The sequence below is a fragment of the Psittacula echo genome (genome assembly GCF_963264785.1).
Source record: "Psittacula echo genome assembly, chromosome: Z".
NCBI lineage: Eukaryota > Metazoa > Chordata > Aves > Psittaciformes > Psittacidae > Psittacula > Psittacula echo.
The window spans coordinates 103,923,159-103,938,209 of NC_137742.1; the positions used below are offsets into that span (position 1 = coordinate 103,923,159).

The window sequence follows — 15,051 nt, forward strand, 5'->3', positions numbered from 1 at the left end:
TCGCTTTAAATCAACACACCCAGCCCTCTTTATCAATCGCCCCATCGGAAGCAGCACGGGCTGAGCCTTGCTGACAGGCCCCAGTGTTCTGCTCTGTGCTGCTGTCAGGACTGCTGTGCCATCCCACCCCATATCTGCAGACGCCAGCAGGGACCCCATGTAGAGATGAGGGATCCCCAAATGCCGGTGTGGGGACAAGCATCAGCATTTTGGGGAATTAAACCCTAATTTACACCCTGCCTTTATCTCTGTGTTCCGTCTATCATTTGCAGGGATAAATGCATGCCCATGTCCTGCCCAGGCTCTGCCACCATCCCTGGGCATCTGACATGGCACATAGCTCTCCTACACCAGCAGGACAGTCCGGTGTGCCACAGGCTCTGCTTTCCCCATCTCCATCACCCTGCCAGCACAGGCTGTTTGTTTCTCCTGGCACTCAATTCTAATGCACCAGCAAACGCCAGCCCTTGCCAGGCAAATCCTGCAGCTCTATGGATACACAAGCGACCGTTTCCTTCAAGAGAGAAAAAAAGAGGCTCCTTTATGTGGCTGAAAGAGCAGGACTGTGATAATGTAGCAGGCGCTGGCCTTGGGTATTTTATCTTGGCGAGGCGCCTTCGCAAATTTAAACAGCAGCAAACAGGCTTTGCAGTTGTGTCGGGAAGAGGCATAAGTGCAGCACTGTTTTGCAAGCGAAACCCCTGTGTGCCAAAGGGCCGTGTCTGAGCTTTGCCCGGCACGTGGAGACCGAGCACGATAGGGTCTGGCTCTATCAGCCTGGGATTCATTTCACTTAGTGGGTGAGAAGCTGGGGAGGAATCCGAGCCTGGCAGCTCAATTCAGAGAGGGGACCCCAGGGAGTCCCCTTGGGTTTTCCCCGCTACATGGAGCACCCTTCCCTACAAGGTCCTGCAGCACCCTTGCAGAAGGAGCGCTGGGATGCAGCCGTACCTCTGCTGTCTCTGTATATACACAGTATTGTCAACGTACATGTGCTGTGGAAGCATCACACAGCACTGGGTGCCCACCCTGGCTGCTGTGCACAGGCAAAGCATCAGACGCTTCAACACAGACGAGCCGTGCACACTGCAGAGACCCCGAATAGATGCAGGTCACTCCCCTTTTCTTGCAGAAATACTCATTTCCTTCTCAGCTCGCTGCTGGGCAGGGCTGGCGAGGCTGTGCAGTGCGTGGTGACCCCGAATGGGGCTGGAGCTGTAAGAATTACACCCAGGAGAACACTAATAAGCTGAATTTCACGCTTCCTTGCAGCCAGGTCACTCCCTCCGCAGCTCCCAGCAGTACCATGCCATTGCTCCCTGCAGCAGACAGGGAAGGAGCGTTTCTAGTGAGGGAGGAGAAAGAAACCCTTTCTGTTTCCAACAGACTTTTTGAAAGAGACTCTAAAACAGGGGTTTATTCTTCTTTTTAATATAACCTGTGTCTGAGGTGGTACTTTTTAAAAGGCTGCGCTCGACTTGTGCCTCATGTCTAACGCCCTGAGGTTCTGTGCAGTAAAAGCAGCTGGTAAATTCAGGGCTCTGTTTCTATGCTTTCACCTACTTAACAGCATCTAAAACTCTGAGGGCAATTTGCAAGTGGTGTTAAAGTTAAGGCAGAGGCAGCAGAAGCTCAGGTCCTTTCTCCAGGGGGTTTAGAGCAACGGTTGCATGAAGAGGCAGTGAGCTCAAAGGAATGCACTGAGGAGAACTGTGGTAGAGCAAAAGACTTTCACTGCACAGCCGATCCTCATCATCCCTTTGGCTGCAAGAGAGGGGATCTGGGGACATGGGGACAGAGAGCCCTTCCCAGGATGCCTCTCCCAGCTTGGCCCGACATCCCTTCCCGCTAATCCGTAGGTGGAGCTGTTCTGTCATCTTTTTCTGCTTATGTTGCTAAGAAGTAACCCAGAAATAGCTTCTCAGGCAGGAAAAAAGTGCCCAAAGTGCCTCCCTCAGCAGCTTTTGCCAAAGGTGAAATGCTCCGAGCATCCTTTGAAGAGCCAAAAGCTGGAGGGCATCACTCAGGGGCTGCTTAGGGCAGTTGTGCTGCATCTTCCTCCATCCCCACCACATAGCACAAAAGAAAGGGCCAAAATCTCTCTCCCCTCTCACCACTGCCCCTTTCCCCTGTTGATGGACACCCTTTCTCTCTTATACCCTCTCCAGGTCGGAAACAATGCAGCAGAGCCCCACCAGTGTTTGGGACCCCGCGCCACCCCGGCCACGGGGACCCGCTGCCCCTCTCACTGCCCCAGTGCCCATCAGTGGAGGACCATGCCCATGACAGAGGGACAGCAGCTCGCAGCAAGACGGGAAAACGGGGACTTTTAGCCTTTCCCCGTCCCTTGGTATGATGACTGGAGAGACCCAGCATGTTTACACCATCGGCGACATTGAGGCCGGCCCCAAAGACCCCGACAAGGACTTTGGCTTTGAAGGCTGTGGGGAGAAGGATGGGAGGGCGCTAGGTGGGAAGGACACATCCCCTTTTCCCACCCCTAAGGACAAGGAGCCCCACAGCCAGCGGGAAGCCGTGATCCGGCCGCAGCAAGCCGGGAAGATCGACTTCAAGTCGCTCCACCGCAAACCCAAGTTTGGCAATGACGGCGCATGGGGAGAGGACAAGGGCAGCCCCCAGTCCCCCCCGGGGAAGGGGCGATCCCGGGAGCGCAGCCGGCGCTCAGGGAAGGGCGAGCGGGGCCACCATCAGCTCTACCGGCTCAGCATCGCCGGTACCCGGCCGAACCCCACCATCGGTATTGCCTACCCCCAGCAGAAGGTGACCCCCCCAAAGGAGCCAGAGGCAAATCATGGCCCTGTGGCCGGCAGCTACCGCTTCCACGTGCCCAGCATCCCCCAGCGTGAGGCTGAGCACCAGCAAGAAGAACTCAGCTTCGGCCGCTGTTTCTCTGATGCCAGCGCCGGCCGTACCTCCACCAACTATACCTCACAGACCGCTCCCCCCCATGGCCCCAAAGGGCAACCCCCTGCTGCCAGCATCCCCCTCAAGAGCCCCGGCACCAATGGGCAGCTACATTACCTAGAGTTTCAGGCGAACAGGGCTGAATCCTGGCCATCCCTGGAGAAGAGCTTCGCCGGTGCTAGCTATGGGATCTCAGTGCAGAAGCCCAGCTCTTTCCCTGAGGGCAGCAAAGCCGGTGCCCAAGCCCTGGGAACTTTGCCATGCCAATACCCCTTCCAGCTGCTGCATGATGCGGGGAAGGAGCCGTACCGCAGCGATGCGGGGAGCCAGGAGTACCTGGATGTGGGGCTCGCCACCAGCCAACTGCCTCACGGTGCCTTTGCCTTCCACTCCTCCTCCAGAGAGTGGCAAGAGGAGGTGCTGAGCGGCGGTTCCTATGAGAACGTGTCCCCTGAGGGCAGGCTGTATGGTTTGCCCACACCACCAACACCATTCCTGCACCCACCGCCACCGCCAGTCCCGCACCATGGCCCAGTGCCGTGCTGCAAGGGCAGGAGTGAGCATCCCAACGACTCCAATGGTGCTCTCCCGTCATCTGGTGCTATCGACCAAAACCCAAGCACTTTCCAAGAAAACCAAGCTGTTTTTCCGTCTAGTTTACACTCGCCTAGTATGCCAAAGCCAGTCGGTAAAAGGCAACCCTCAGCGAAAGACAGTGTCCCCAGCCCACGGGTGCTGGTCCAGAGCAGCCCTCTGAGAAGGAACATGCCACCAAACCCTCTCTCCCAAGTGCACTTTCAGAGCAAAGCCTATTGCAGTTCCCCCGCGGGCAGCGCCAGCACAGGATCTGTGCCTTTCGAGACAAGCATTCCCACTACAGCACCCACCCACCCCAGGCTTGTGCAAGCTTGGGAAGGTGCCACTAAGGCGTTTTCTCCCATGGACCAGAACTCAGCACCTTATTCAAACCCTGTTGGAAACCAGTTCTCATTCGAGTGCCAGTCTGGCCCCGAGCAGAGGCAGCACAGGCAGAAAAATGCCAGGATACCTTGGCAGCAAATACACCTCACTTCTGCAATGCCTGGTCAAAACAGGCTAGAGCTGTCGAGACAGATCACCAGCCAGAAGCTCCCCTTCCCTGTGGGCACATCAGAGTGGCAGGGGAATGGGAAAGCTCAGAAAGGGCCCCTTGTAAATAACTCTCCAGGGTATCACAGCAAAAAGCTCTTGTCGGGAGAGAGCCTCGGGGTCCGGAGGGGAGATCCCAACTCAACAGGCACTTTCGCTTTTGAGAGTGGGAAGGAGACAGGGTCTCCTGCCTGTGACTCGAGAAGCAAAGCCCTCTTCTACAGCATGGGTCAAGCAGGTCCTCCTCCATCAAGGAGCTCGTCGGGCTCAGCACTGGTCCTACCACCATCAGCCTTGGTGGCTGCCTCCCCTTGCGAGTCCCCTCTGCCATCCCCTGTCCCCAACCCCACCTGTGGCAGCACATGCTCATCTCTCTCACCTATGTCCAGCAGCCCGCTCAACCCCAGCTTTGAAGACAGCCAGATGTCTGGAGCGCTGACCCCTTCTCCCTTCTTCCAGCACCCCTGCCATCCCAAGGACGGCAACAAAACCTTCCAGCCCTCTGATGTCCTGACCTCCAGCTCACTTCATTACCACCCCCAAGACTCAGTCAAGTCCTTCCACTTCCCTCCCGATGCCCTCAAAGACAACAACCTCCTGAAATGCGCACCAGCGAGCCCGTTCCATAAACCCAGCATGGAGGTGGACAAGGGATGCTCGGATGGGCTGGATGGGGAGCAGCCTCCTCCACCATATTCCTCGCATCACTTGCTGGCCAGTTCACTCAGCAGTGCTAGCCTGGACCAGCTGGATGTGCTCCTGACCTGCAAGCAGTGCGACCAGAACTACAGCAACCTCTCCTCCTTCCTGCAGCACCGCCAGTTCTGCACCTCCCATCCCAATCCACAGGGAGAGGGCAAGGATGCTTCCCTGGCAGCTGAGGGGCGGAAAGCGCTCCTTCCAGAGCCTCCCAAGCCCTCCAGCCTGGGGCTCTCTCCGGACACCCAGGCAAATTTGTTGGTATTAAACAAGAGCGATGACTTCTTGCTAGATGGGGATAGCAAAAGCGAGGGCAAGGAAGATGCTCTGAAGGGTGGCCTTTTCAATGGCCTTGCCAACAGCTCCTTGCCACTCACTGCCTCAGACCTGGACATTGATGATGCCAAGCTGGACAGCCTGATCACTGAAGCCCTCAATGGCTTGGGCTACCAATCAGATAACCCAGAGATTGACAGCAGCTTCATAGATGTGTTTGCTGATGAGGAGCTGACGGGCATGAAGACAGCTGGCAGTGGATTGTCCCACAAGGCAAAGGAAGCTCTGGCCTCAGAGAGCAAATCAAAGCAGGCAGCAGTGGAGGAGAAGGCGGGTGACCAGTCCAAGGCTGTCTATTTTTATGAAGATGGTGGGGATCAGTCAAAGAGAGCAGCAGGAAAGCAGCACCTTCACAAGCGGAGGGCAGTGCAGAGGTTGGCAGCCCAGGAACCAGATCCTGGGGCAGCAGGAGCAGAGAGGACGGCCAGGCTGCGGGCAGGCAGGAAGAACAGCATCCCACCAGGCACCACCTCCTCCAAGTCCACCTCCAGCCAGAAGCATCCCAGGAAGCTCAGCCTGGAGCCTTCAGCAAAGAGTGAGGTGGGGCCAGGCACTGGCACCAAGAGCTCCAAGCCACCCCGGTTCTCCATGAAGGACCTGAAGAAGCGGAAGCCCCGAAGTGGGACGTGGAGCAAGGAGCTCATTCACAAGATAGTGCAGCAGAAGAACAAGCTCCACAAGCTGCAGGTGAAGAGCAGCAAGCAGGCGCAGTGCCCCCAGGTCACCGAGAGGCTGACGCCAGCCACCAAAGAGGGCAGGTTTCGGGAGTACGACTATGTCTCCGACTCGGATGATGATGGGGCAGAGCGCAGCAAGCTCCGGGGGAGGAAGAAGCACAGCACGGGATTCACTGGGAAAACCAAATACGGCTTTACCAAGAAACGCTCGGGAAGAGGGGAGAGAGTCAAAGAGAAAGACCCCACCTGGAGCTACAGCTGGAAAAAGGACAGTCAGAAAAGGGAGGCACAGGGGCACGGTGGGGTCCCAAGTCAGGAGGATGCTGAGGAAGAGGGTTGTGCCACCAGAGGCCCAAGACAGAGCAGGCAGTCACCTACTGGCAGCAACCATAGCGGTAGCGTTCCCAGTGAGATGGGAACCAGCCCATCCCATGCTGATGGGGCTGGCTCAGGCAGCGAGAAGGGAGGCACACAGAGGAGAAGGAGCTTGGGCAGCCCGGCATGCACACCAAGGACTCCTGTCAGCCCTCCCAGGGACAGGAGCCCAAAGAAGAGCAAGAAAAGCAAAGAGGACTTTCCCAGGGGGAGCAGGCGGTTTGGTTCAGCCAAACCTTTGCCATCGGGCTCCAGGACATGTCCCGGTGCTGAACCAGCCGTTGCTGAAATGGACTGTGCAAAGGAGAAGCCATTAGCACAGCCCCAGGAAAGGCCCAGCATGGCCACCTCGGGCAAGAGCCCCATTGGACTCTGCAATAAGGAGGGCGCAGTAGAAGCCAAAGAAGCAGCAAAGCCCATGGGTAAGGCAGGAGAACCCACCCTGGAGGCTCAGGACTCACCTGAGCTGACCATGGTCAACCAGAGCCATCAGTTTGGCCCTTTCACGAGTGACGGATTGAAGTACCATGCAGAAGAGCTAGTTGCTCCATCCCACAGTGGTAACGAAGCTAGTCCTAGCAATGTGAGTGCTGCCTACTCAGAAATGAGCATCAAATACTTGAAGGCACACGGGCTCAGTGAAGGTCAGAAGGACTATTCTGCACCAGTTGCCACATACGGGATGGATGCAGTGGGGATATTGCTCACTGCCAAGGTGCCCAATCCATACGTCAGCAGTGACAACACATTTTTTGATCCCAAAGGCCTTCCTGGGCACTATGATGGCAACCTCTTCTCAAAGCCCGCAGCCCTGGGCTCCTCACACATGGAAGACATGTACCTATGCAGGGATGACATCAACACCAGCTCCTTAGAGCAGAAGCACACCAGCATCTCCCCTTACACCGCAGAAACATCACAGGGCAAGGTCTCCTCCCCTCTCAGCTTCGATTCCTCTTCAATATTTGGAGAGCTTCCTGTCACTGAGTTCGATCCACCACTGTACGAAGGTGTTCCTGCAAGCAAGGATAGTTTCGTGACCGCATTTACCTGTCCTGGCAATCCCCCCAGCAAGCCACTGCCATTTGATCAACCATATCCACCGTTCATGCCAGAGAAAGACTGGTCCCTCATGGAGGAGGTGGCTCCGATGCTGCCAGAAGACATGGCTCAGTTCCACAACCTTTCAGTGGATAAGCCTCTAGCCAAGAAGTTCCCTGAAGAAGGACCTGTCCCCACGGGCCAGCTCTCCCTGCCACTGCAGGACAGGATAACAGATTATAGTGTGACTTTCATGAACAACATGTCAGACGATGAGCTGGAGATCAAGCGATTAGTCACAGAGCTGGAGAGTCAATTGCAAACCAGCAAGATGGACCATGAGGCACCCATTGCCCTCCAGAAACATGAGCACCACGTTGCTGCCCATCTGCGGGTACCGGCAGCTGAGCGGTTCCCACTGCCTGTTGAGCAAGGGGCAGGCCATGAGAAAGGACTGTTTTTGGCACATGAACTGGGCAGACCAAGCCTCTGTGGTGGGGAGAGGCTGGGAGGTGAGAAGCCGGCTGTCACAAGTGCCCATGGGGACTATGAGAGACCAAGGGAGCCCTGGCCCTGCCCAGTAGAGCTGGGGTCTCTGGAGGCAGGGATGTGTGTGCCAGCCCCGCTCACCATGGACCATTTCTGCTCCAAAGACAGTGGTGAGCAGCTCCAGTTAACTGCAGCTGCCAAGGAAAGTGAGCCTGGAAAGATGGAAAATGGATCTTCCTCCAAAGGTCTACCTGGTTCACACACGCCAGACCAAAGAGAGGCTCCCATCTACACAGACCCTGTCACTAAAAGCCCTCCTGTTGCCACCAACCCCATGTTCCCCAAGACCCTGGAGGCAGTAGAAGCAACCAAAGATCCCCTGCCATCCCTTCCATGCCAGCGTGGTGCCAAGAGCTTCCCTGTGTCAGGCAAAGCAAATGAAAGCTTCACTGATGCTGCAGAACTGGGGAAGTTTGATGCCCATCTTCCAAACCATAAACCTGGATTTGGCTTTCAGCAGGTTCCTGCCCCAGCCCCAGATCCCACCCTTTCACCTCACATCAAAGAGGTCTCGGATACAGAAGAAAGACCCTTAAGCAGGCCTGAGTCAGCCAAAATGGCACAAAACGCCATGGACTTCAAAGGGGATGGTGGTGGGCCTGTGTTGGTGGAAGAAAGAGAGGAGAGAAAGAGCCCCACCAGCTATCCAGGCCCTGGACCCAGAGGCAAAGCCAGCAAGCAAAAAGTGCTGCTGTTAGATATGCTGGGTGTGCCCAAGGAGAGTGACTGTGACTCACAGAAGGCATCCCAGGAGACTGCTGCCAACCCTCTGCAGCAGCTCCAGCTCTTTGTTGCCCGAACAGTGAAGAGCAATGAAGAGGAGCTGTTGATGCCGTGCTTCCCCATGCTGCTTGCTCCCAGCCATCCCTCTACCACCACCCGCATCCAGCCAGAGCAGAAAGAGAACAGTGGTGCTTTGGAAGGGGAAAATCAGACATCCTGTCCTGCCCAAGGGGAAGGGAATGTCCCCATTGAAGGCAACATGGAAAATATTGCTACCCTAGCAAAAGAGGCTGTGATTTTTCCTGGTGGGTGTGAGCCGGAGTCATTCAGTTCAATGGGTTCTTTCCATGCAAAACAGTCTACGTTTGCAAGGCCGGAGCTGCAAAATAATGTAACAGAGCTGCAGCACTTAGCAAATGAACACGCAGAGCCGGGTGACATTAATATCCGTGCAGATGGTGTTTCCCGAGAGCGTAATGACCTCTCGCCACTCAAAAACACAGCAGTGACCTTACTGCTAGGGCAAGTAAAGAAAGCTGATCAGCTCATGGAAGAACAGGAGCAAGATAAAAACAAAGCAACCTTGGCATTTAAAGAACATGAGCAATCTCATTTAAACTGTAGCTTGCTTGAGAAAAACACACTGGACAGTGCAGCAGCAGAAAGGATGGAAAGGAACCAGGTAGGGCAGGGGACACAGCCTCTCACTCCCACAGATCCCACCAGCCCCCTGGGTCCCTCCAACGGTGATCTCCACCAGGATCACTGCTTGGTGCCAGAGACAAAAACCAGCACAGTCAGTGCAAAGGTTCCTAGAGAAGGAAGTGGCAAGAAGCCCCTCAGTGGCTGTCATTACACAAGAGAATCTCTGGCCAGCCTGCCCTTGCCAACCAATTGTTCAGACCCCAAAGGCTTGCAGAGTGGTGGGGCTGAGGGAGGAGAGGTCCCCATTTTTAACCTTCAGCTTTCAGATGAGGGGAAATATGGCCCATCCCTGCTTAACACATCGAGTTCACTCGTCATGATGAGGTGCCCTCCCGAGGCAAACAGCCATCACATCCATCACCCCACTGAGGGCCCAGTAGATCAAGGGATATGGAAAAGAGCACCCATCTTTTCTCCCTCACTGCATCATTGTGGGACCATGCCAATAGAGGTGGTTGAGGACAGTCACCATCATCTCCCCGATAGCATTTCGGGTGACTATAGATCACCTGAAAGAGAAGGCATGGCAAGACCTGCAGTTCTGCTGCACTCTGATGGTCTGGGGGGCTCTGCCTCAGAGATGGACAGTACCCAGAAGGACTGCTCTCTTCCCTGCTCTCCACCTTTCAACCAAAAGGGTGTTGGGAAAGAGGTACCCGAAAGTTCTCATTTTAAAGAAAACCAAGTGTGCACCATCACAGATACAGTCATTAACTCCATTCCTCCAAAAAGCCAAGATGATCCAACTCAGCCCACAATAGATCTTCTGCTGATCAGAGAAAGAGAGATAAACCTGAATGAAGAGAACAAGCTTGGAAGCAGCTCTGATGATGGAAATAAGCATCAAAGTGAACCAGAGGCTTTGTCCAATGGTTTTGTTGTTCAGCAAGGGCCAGCAACTGTCAGCAGAGGTCTTACAAGGACTGGAGATCTTGGTCCTGCTGAATTAAATGGCCGTGAGCTTTCAGCAGAGATGAGACTTGGTCTTTCCAAAACCACAGATTGTGGAGGAAAGCGTTTAGAAAGGGAGAAACCAAAAAGCGATGGGGCTGGAGAAGCTGAGAGCTGTGTGTTGAACAGTATGGGCCAAGGAGAGGGCAATGCACCTAACAGTACTCCAAATCCTCCCCAAAATGAACTTCACAAAGAAAAGAAGCCAAATGGGGTCTCGGTGACCTGTGACATTTGTTCAGCTACTTTCCGGTCCAAGCCTGGTCTGACCAGGCACAAAGCTGTCAAGCACCAGGTGAGAAATGGTGGCGTGCCGCAGCCCAGCAAGACTGCCAGGTCCACTTTGGTTCCTTCAGACAACACAGCGAAAGCAGCCCAAAAGCTGCCCAGGAGGAGCCTGAAGTCTTCAATCAAAGACAAAGCTGACAGCGCACAGATGCCAACCAACGACGCTGAACAGACCCCCAAGAAAACATGCCCAGACATGGAGAAAGAGCCGAGCTCGCAGATGCAAGAAGTGGTGAGCAGAGTGCTCAGCGACCTCAGCGTGATCTCCTTTGAGATGTCCCAGGAGCTGCACCGCACGCGTGTTCTGCAGAGGGAGATGAAGGCAAAGGGATCGCGCTCAGAGACAAGGGGAGCAGGTGAGGCAGAGGCTGGGAAGCTGGACTCGGGACGGCAAGCTAGGAAGGGAGAAAAGGGCAGAAGGAGCCAAAGCAAAGATCCTGGGGACGCAAATGGCAATTCTGAAAAGAAGTTGAACAGGAAAGTGAGACGAAGGAAAGCAAAGGTGTTTCCCAGCAGAAATGAGCCTGACGGTCTATGTGAGATGGAGAAGAATGCAAGTCCTCCTGCTGCAATTCTGAGTTCCAGTCTGCCCAGGATCACGGAGGACTTGCATGAGCCAGGTGGTTGCATCACCACAGAGGGGCAAAATAGGTCCAACTCAACACAGCACTCCCAAAAAGCTAACCAGTCTCCTTGTGCAGCTGAGTTTGCAGAGGACCTGGGCGACAGGATGGTGTCTTCAAAGGAGATGATCAGCAAGGATTCAGTAACAGGCATGGTAACCTGCCCCGGGGAGGTGGAAGATCCAAATGGAGTGGAAGACATGAAGGCTTGCAAGAAATGGGTTAGCAGGTTTGTGAAGCAAGTGGTAAAGGGATTGGGCAAAGTCGGCAAAGAGCAGCTTCGTGGTGCTGATGGCACAGAGGAGATGGGCACTGAGACAGGAGACAGTGCTGTAGTAGGCAGCAGCACTGGGAACCAGAGTGGTGCCCTGCAGGGTCCCACAGCTCCTGCTGAAGAGGGTTTGCTGCTGGAGACGTGTGATTCAGAAACCACCCAGCACGTTCCTGGGCAAGGTGCCCTGCAGACCATGCCACAGACCAGCCCTCCTCCTGCAGAGCCAAAGCAATGGGCGAAGGCAGACGTGGCACCAGGCAGCGAGCCTTGCATGGAGAGCTCAGCTGTCTCGGACCTCCAGAGCCTCTTTGATGATGAGTCCACGTTCTCCCAACTGTTCCCCCGGGATGACCAGTTTGTTCGGAGGAAGTGCACACGGGTGTATGGGAAGCGCAGCAAGAAACCCAAGCCTACCACAGACGTAAACCTCCAGCCACCAGGTGCAGTTGACCTCTTCCCCATGCGATTACCTTCTGATCTCAGTGAAACCAGCTCTTTCTGTGTCACTAGGGGGGACACCTGTGATTATGAAACCATCTCTGTTGACGATGCTTTAATGCTGAACATGTGTCACAGCAGCAAGGCAAAGAGCGGAGATGCTGCTCCCAGTGGGTCTAACAGCATTGCGCCAAGGTCGGACCATGAGAAGACCGACCAAAGGAAGGAGGACATTGATCTGGAAGACAACATGCTAACCTTCTTGTGCCAAAACAGCCAAGAGAACGTCCCCAGCTTGAACATCTGGGGAAGTCTGGAGAAAGAGGGAGAAAGCCTTTCTGCTGAGGACATGTTTGAGCCTTTGATGGACCTTGAGGATGAGCACTCACTCAGAGAAGTGAGCTCTGAGCCCCCTGACCTGGCTGAGGAGCCTTATGATGGCAAGGCTAAGGAAGGTTCAGACTCTCCTGAGTTTCATACCATCGACATTGAGATGTTGAATGCAAAGCTAAAAATGAGAGACATGTGCTTCTATGGCTCTTGTGAAGATCTTCCTGGCCCCGGGGAGGACAACGATGTGAGCTTCAAGCCAAAGCCAGGCCAGCCCAGCAAGCACAGAAGTAAGCAAGACGATGGGAAACTGGGGAAGAACCGCAGTGAGATGACCATCAAGACCAAAGACAAGCAGTACAAGTGCAAAGTCTGCTTCCAGTGGTTCCTGACACTGGGGGAGCTGGACTTCCACAAGCTCTCCCATAACCCTTCCCCTCCACCTACCTGCTATATGTGTGTCCAGCGCAAATTCAGCTCCCGGGAGCAGCTGAGGGACCACCTGAAGGAGAAGCATGCCAAAAACAAAGCGGGTCTGTGGGCTTGCGGGATGTGCCTCAAGGAGATCTCAGACGTGTGGATGTACAATGAGCATCTCCGGGAGCACGCCACCCAGTTCGCTCGCAAGGGGCAAGCACAGAAGTCTGTGATGGGCCTGCCAGCCTGCTTTGGTGACGACAACGCTGCTGTCACTCACTTCCTCAACACCATCATGTATCGGAAGCCCAGCAGGTCCTCCCGGCATGCAGACCCCAGCAGCAAGCATGCAGTTGGCAGGGAAAGCAAGAGCCCCAAAGAGCTGCCTGTTGAGCAAGAGGCCAAGGCAATGAAAGACCCTTTGGAAACCAATGCCAAGGTGAAGCCACCTGCACCCAGCTCCTCTAAAGCATCTGCTAGTCCATCTCCAGAGCACATGGCAAAAAGTGAAGGCACCCCAAAATCTGTTCCCATGCACCCAGACTGCAAGGATCCTTCCCGGGACTGTCATCACTGCGGCAAACAGTTCCCCAAGCCCTTCAAGCTCCAGCGGCACTTGGTCGTGCACAGTTTACAGAAGATCTACTTGTGCCACAAGTGTCCAATGTTCTACCAGGAGACCAAAGAGCTTCGAAACCACCTCAGCCAGGAGCACGGCATAGTGGAGGAGCAGGAGATCAAGCACACCACCCTGTACGCGTGTGAGCTCTGCGCAGACGTCATGCACGTTATCAAGAAGTCCTTCATCTGCAGCATGTGCAACTACACCTTTTCCAAGAAAGAGCAGTATGACCGGCACATGGAGAAGCACTTGGCAGGAAGCAACAAGACTTTCAAATTCCGAGGGGTTATGAGGCCTGGCATTGCCTCCAGGGAGAGCCGGGAGAAGGTGAAAGAGGATGGCTCCCTGCGGGAAGGCATGCCACCAAGCAAGAAGAGGAAGGTTTCTCATCGTGGAAGCTCACTCCCATCCAGCTCGCCGGTCCACCTCAACCACACCAGTGACCTTCAGCTGGTAGAGGCTGCAAGCCCCAGCCTGCAGACTCCCACTGACTCCTTTCCTACATCACCCGGTGACCCAGGAGCACCCCAACACTCTATGAAAGCAGAAGACCTGGTGAGTGACTTCTCCGACCTCCTGGAAGAGATGGAGAAATCCCAGTTTGACACGCTGCCTCCATCACACTGCCTGTCTCCATCTTTGTCTCAGGCTGCGGCGAGCAGCCCAGAGCTTGGGCATATCACTGCCCTGTCACTCGAGGAGCTGGAGAAAGGAGCGTTTGATGGGAAACCCCTTCCCTTCTTGGACTCACCTGAGTTTACCATTGATCTTGCTAGGCTGGCTTGTGACCGGGCCACAGATCAAAAGCTCTCTCCTTCACCACTGAGCGAGAAACGTGACTATGCCAAAACACATAAAAGAACCAGTGTGGGCAACAAAGATGAATATATAGTGGATGCCCTGGAAAATCCCAATGCAGCCACTGATGCTGTGGATGGGATTCCATTTCTCCAGCTTGACGAGAAGGCCTCAGAGCTTCCTTCCCCGCAGGCAGAGTCTCCACCAGCCAAGGAGACCCACAGATGGGGCAACTCCAGTGCCAGCGATGCCTCTTCTTCTTGGGAAGGTCCATCTAAGGCCACCTCTCCAGAAGCTGCCCACCACTCCTTGCCCCTGAAGGACAAGACAGCATCACCCACACTGGACAGGGCTGCCAAAGATTCAGTCCTGCAGAAGAAGACCACGAGTAGCCAGCACAGCAGCAAGGATGCTGCTAGCGTGGGCAGCCCTGGCAGCAGCACCGAGGAGGGTCAGCAACCCATCTCGGGGAAGGAGAAAACCATGCTTGAGGCTAAGGACAGTAGCACTAATGCCAAGGACCAAGGTGGCAACTCAAGCAAATCCACCAGCCACCAGACCAAGGGTGAGGCCTCCGGCAACGCTGTGAAACACGGCCACACGGAGCCAAGCAAAGCCTCTGGCAAGCTTCACCCCAAGAGGAGGAAAGAGCACAAGTCCTTGAGCCACCGGAGCAGCTCCGGCTCCCGGGAGAACATGGAAGGAGATGGGAAAAAGAAAAAGACCCGGACCCCGTGCCCAGGGAGGAGCGAGAGCACCGCTGAGCTCAAACGCACCGGATGGAGTAACGCTGAAGCTTCTGCCCTCTCCCCTGGGAGGAGGGAGACGCACTGCAATAAGCTGGTACCCAAGCCCAAAACGGGCACCCAGCTGAAGAAGATGGTCTTGGACACTTATAACCAGAAGAAGGGGATGCTCCGACACGCCAATGGGGATATGAAACGCAGGAAGGCCATTCTGGGCAAGAGCCTTCACCAAGTGTTGGCTAAGGGGCCGGAGGCATCCCCTCGTGGTTCCCTGCCCCGGGGTGCCAAGCCTGCCAGCTCAGCCAGCTACCGCACTGCCGAGTCCCAGAACAACCTGCTAAGCCAACTCTTTGGGCAAAAATTAACTAGCTTTAAAATTCCTTTAAGAAGAGATACTTCAGAATAA

The 15,051-nt window shown here is 55.0% G+C and overlaps 1 protein-coding gene across 1 annotated transcript; it reads left to right on the plus strand.

Moving 5' to 3' along the window:
• Positions 1 to 2,355: 2,355 nt before the first annotated feature.
• Positions 2,356 to 15,051, plus strand: ZNF469 (zinc finger protein 469; the record flags this gene model as incomplete). Its single annotated transcript, XM_080637980.1, has 1 exon — positions 2,356 to 15,051. One exon carries the CDS (start codon positions 2,356 to 2,358, stop codon positions 15,049 to 15,051), a length of 12,696 nt encoding a protein of 4,231 aa, XP_080494106.1.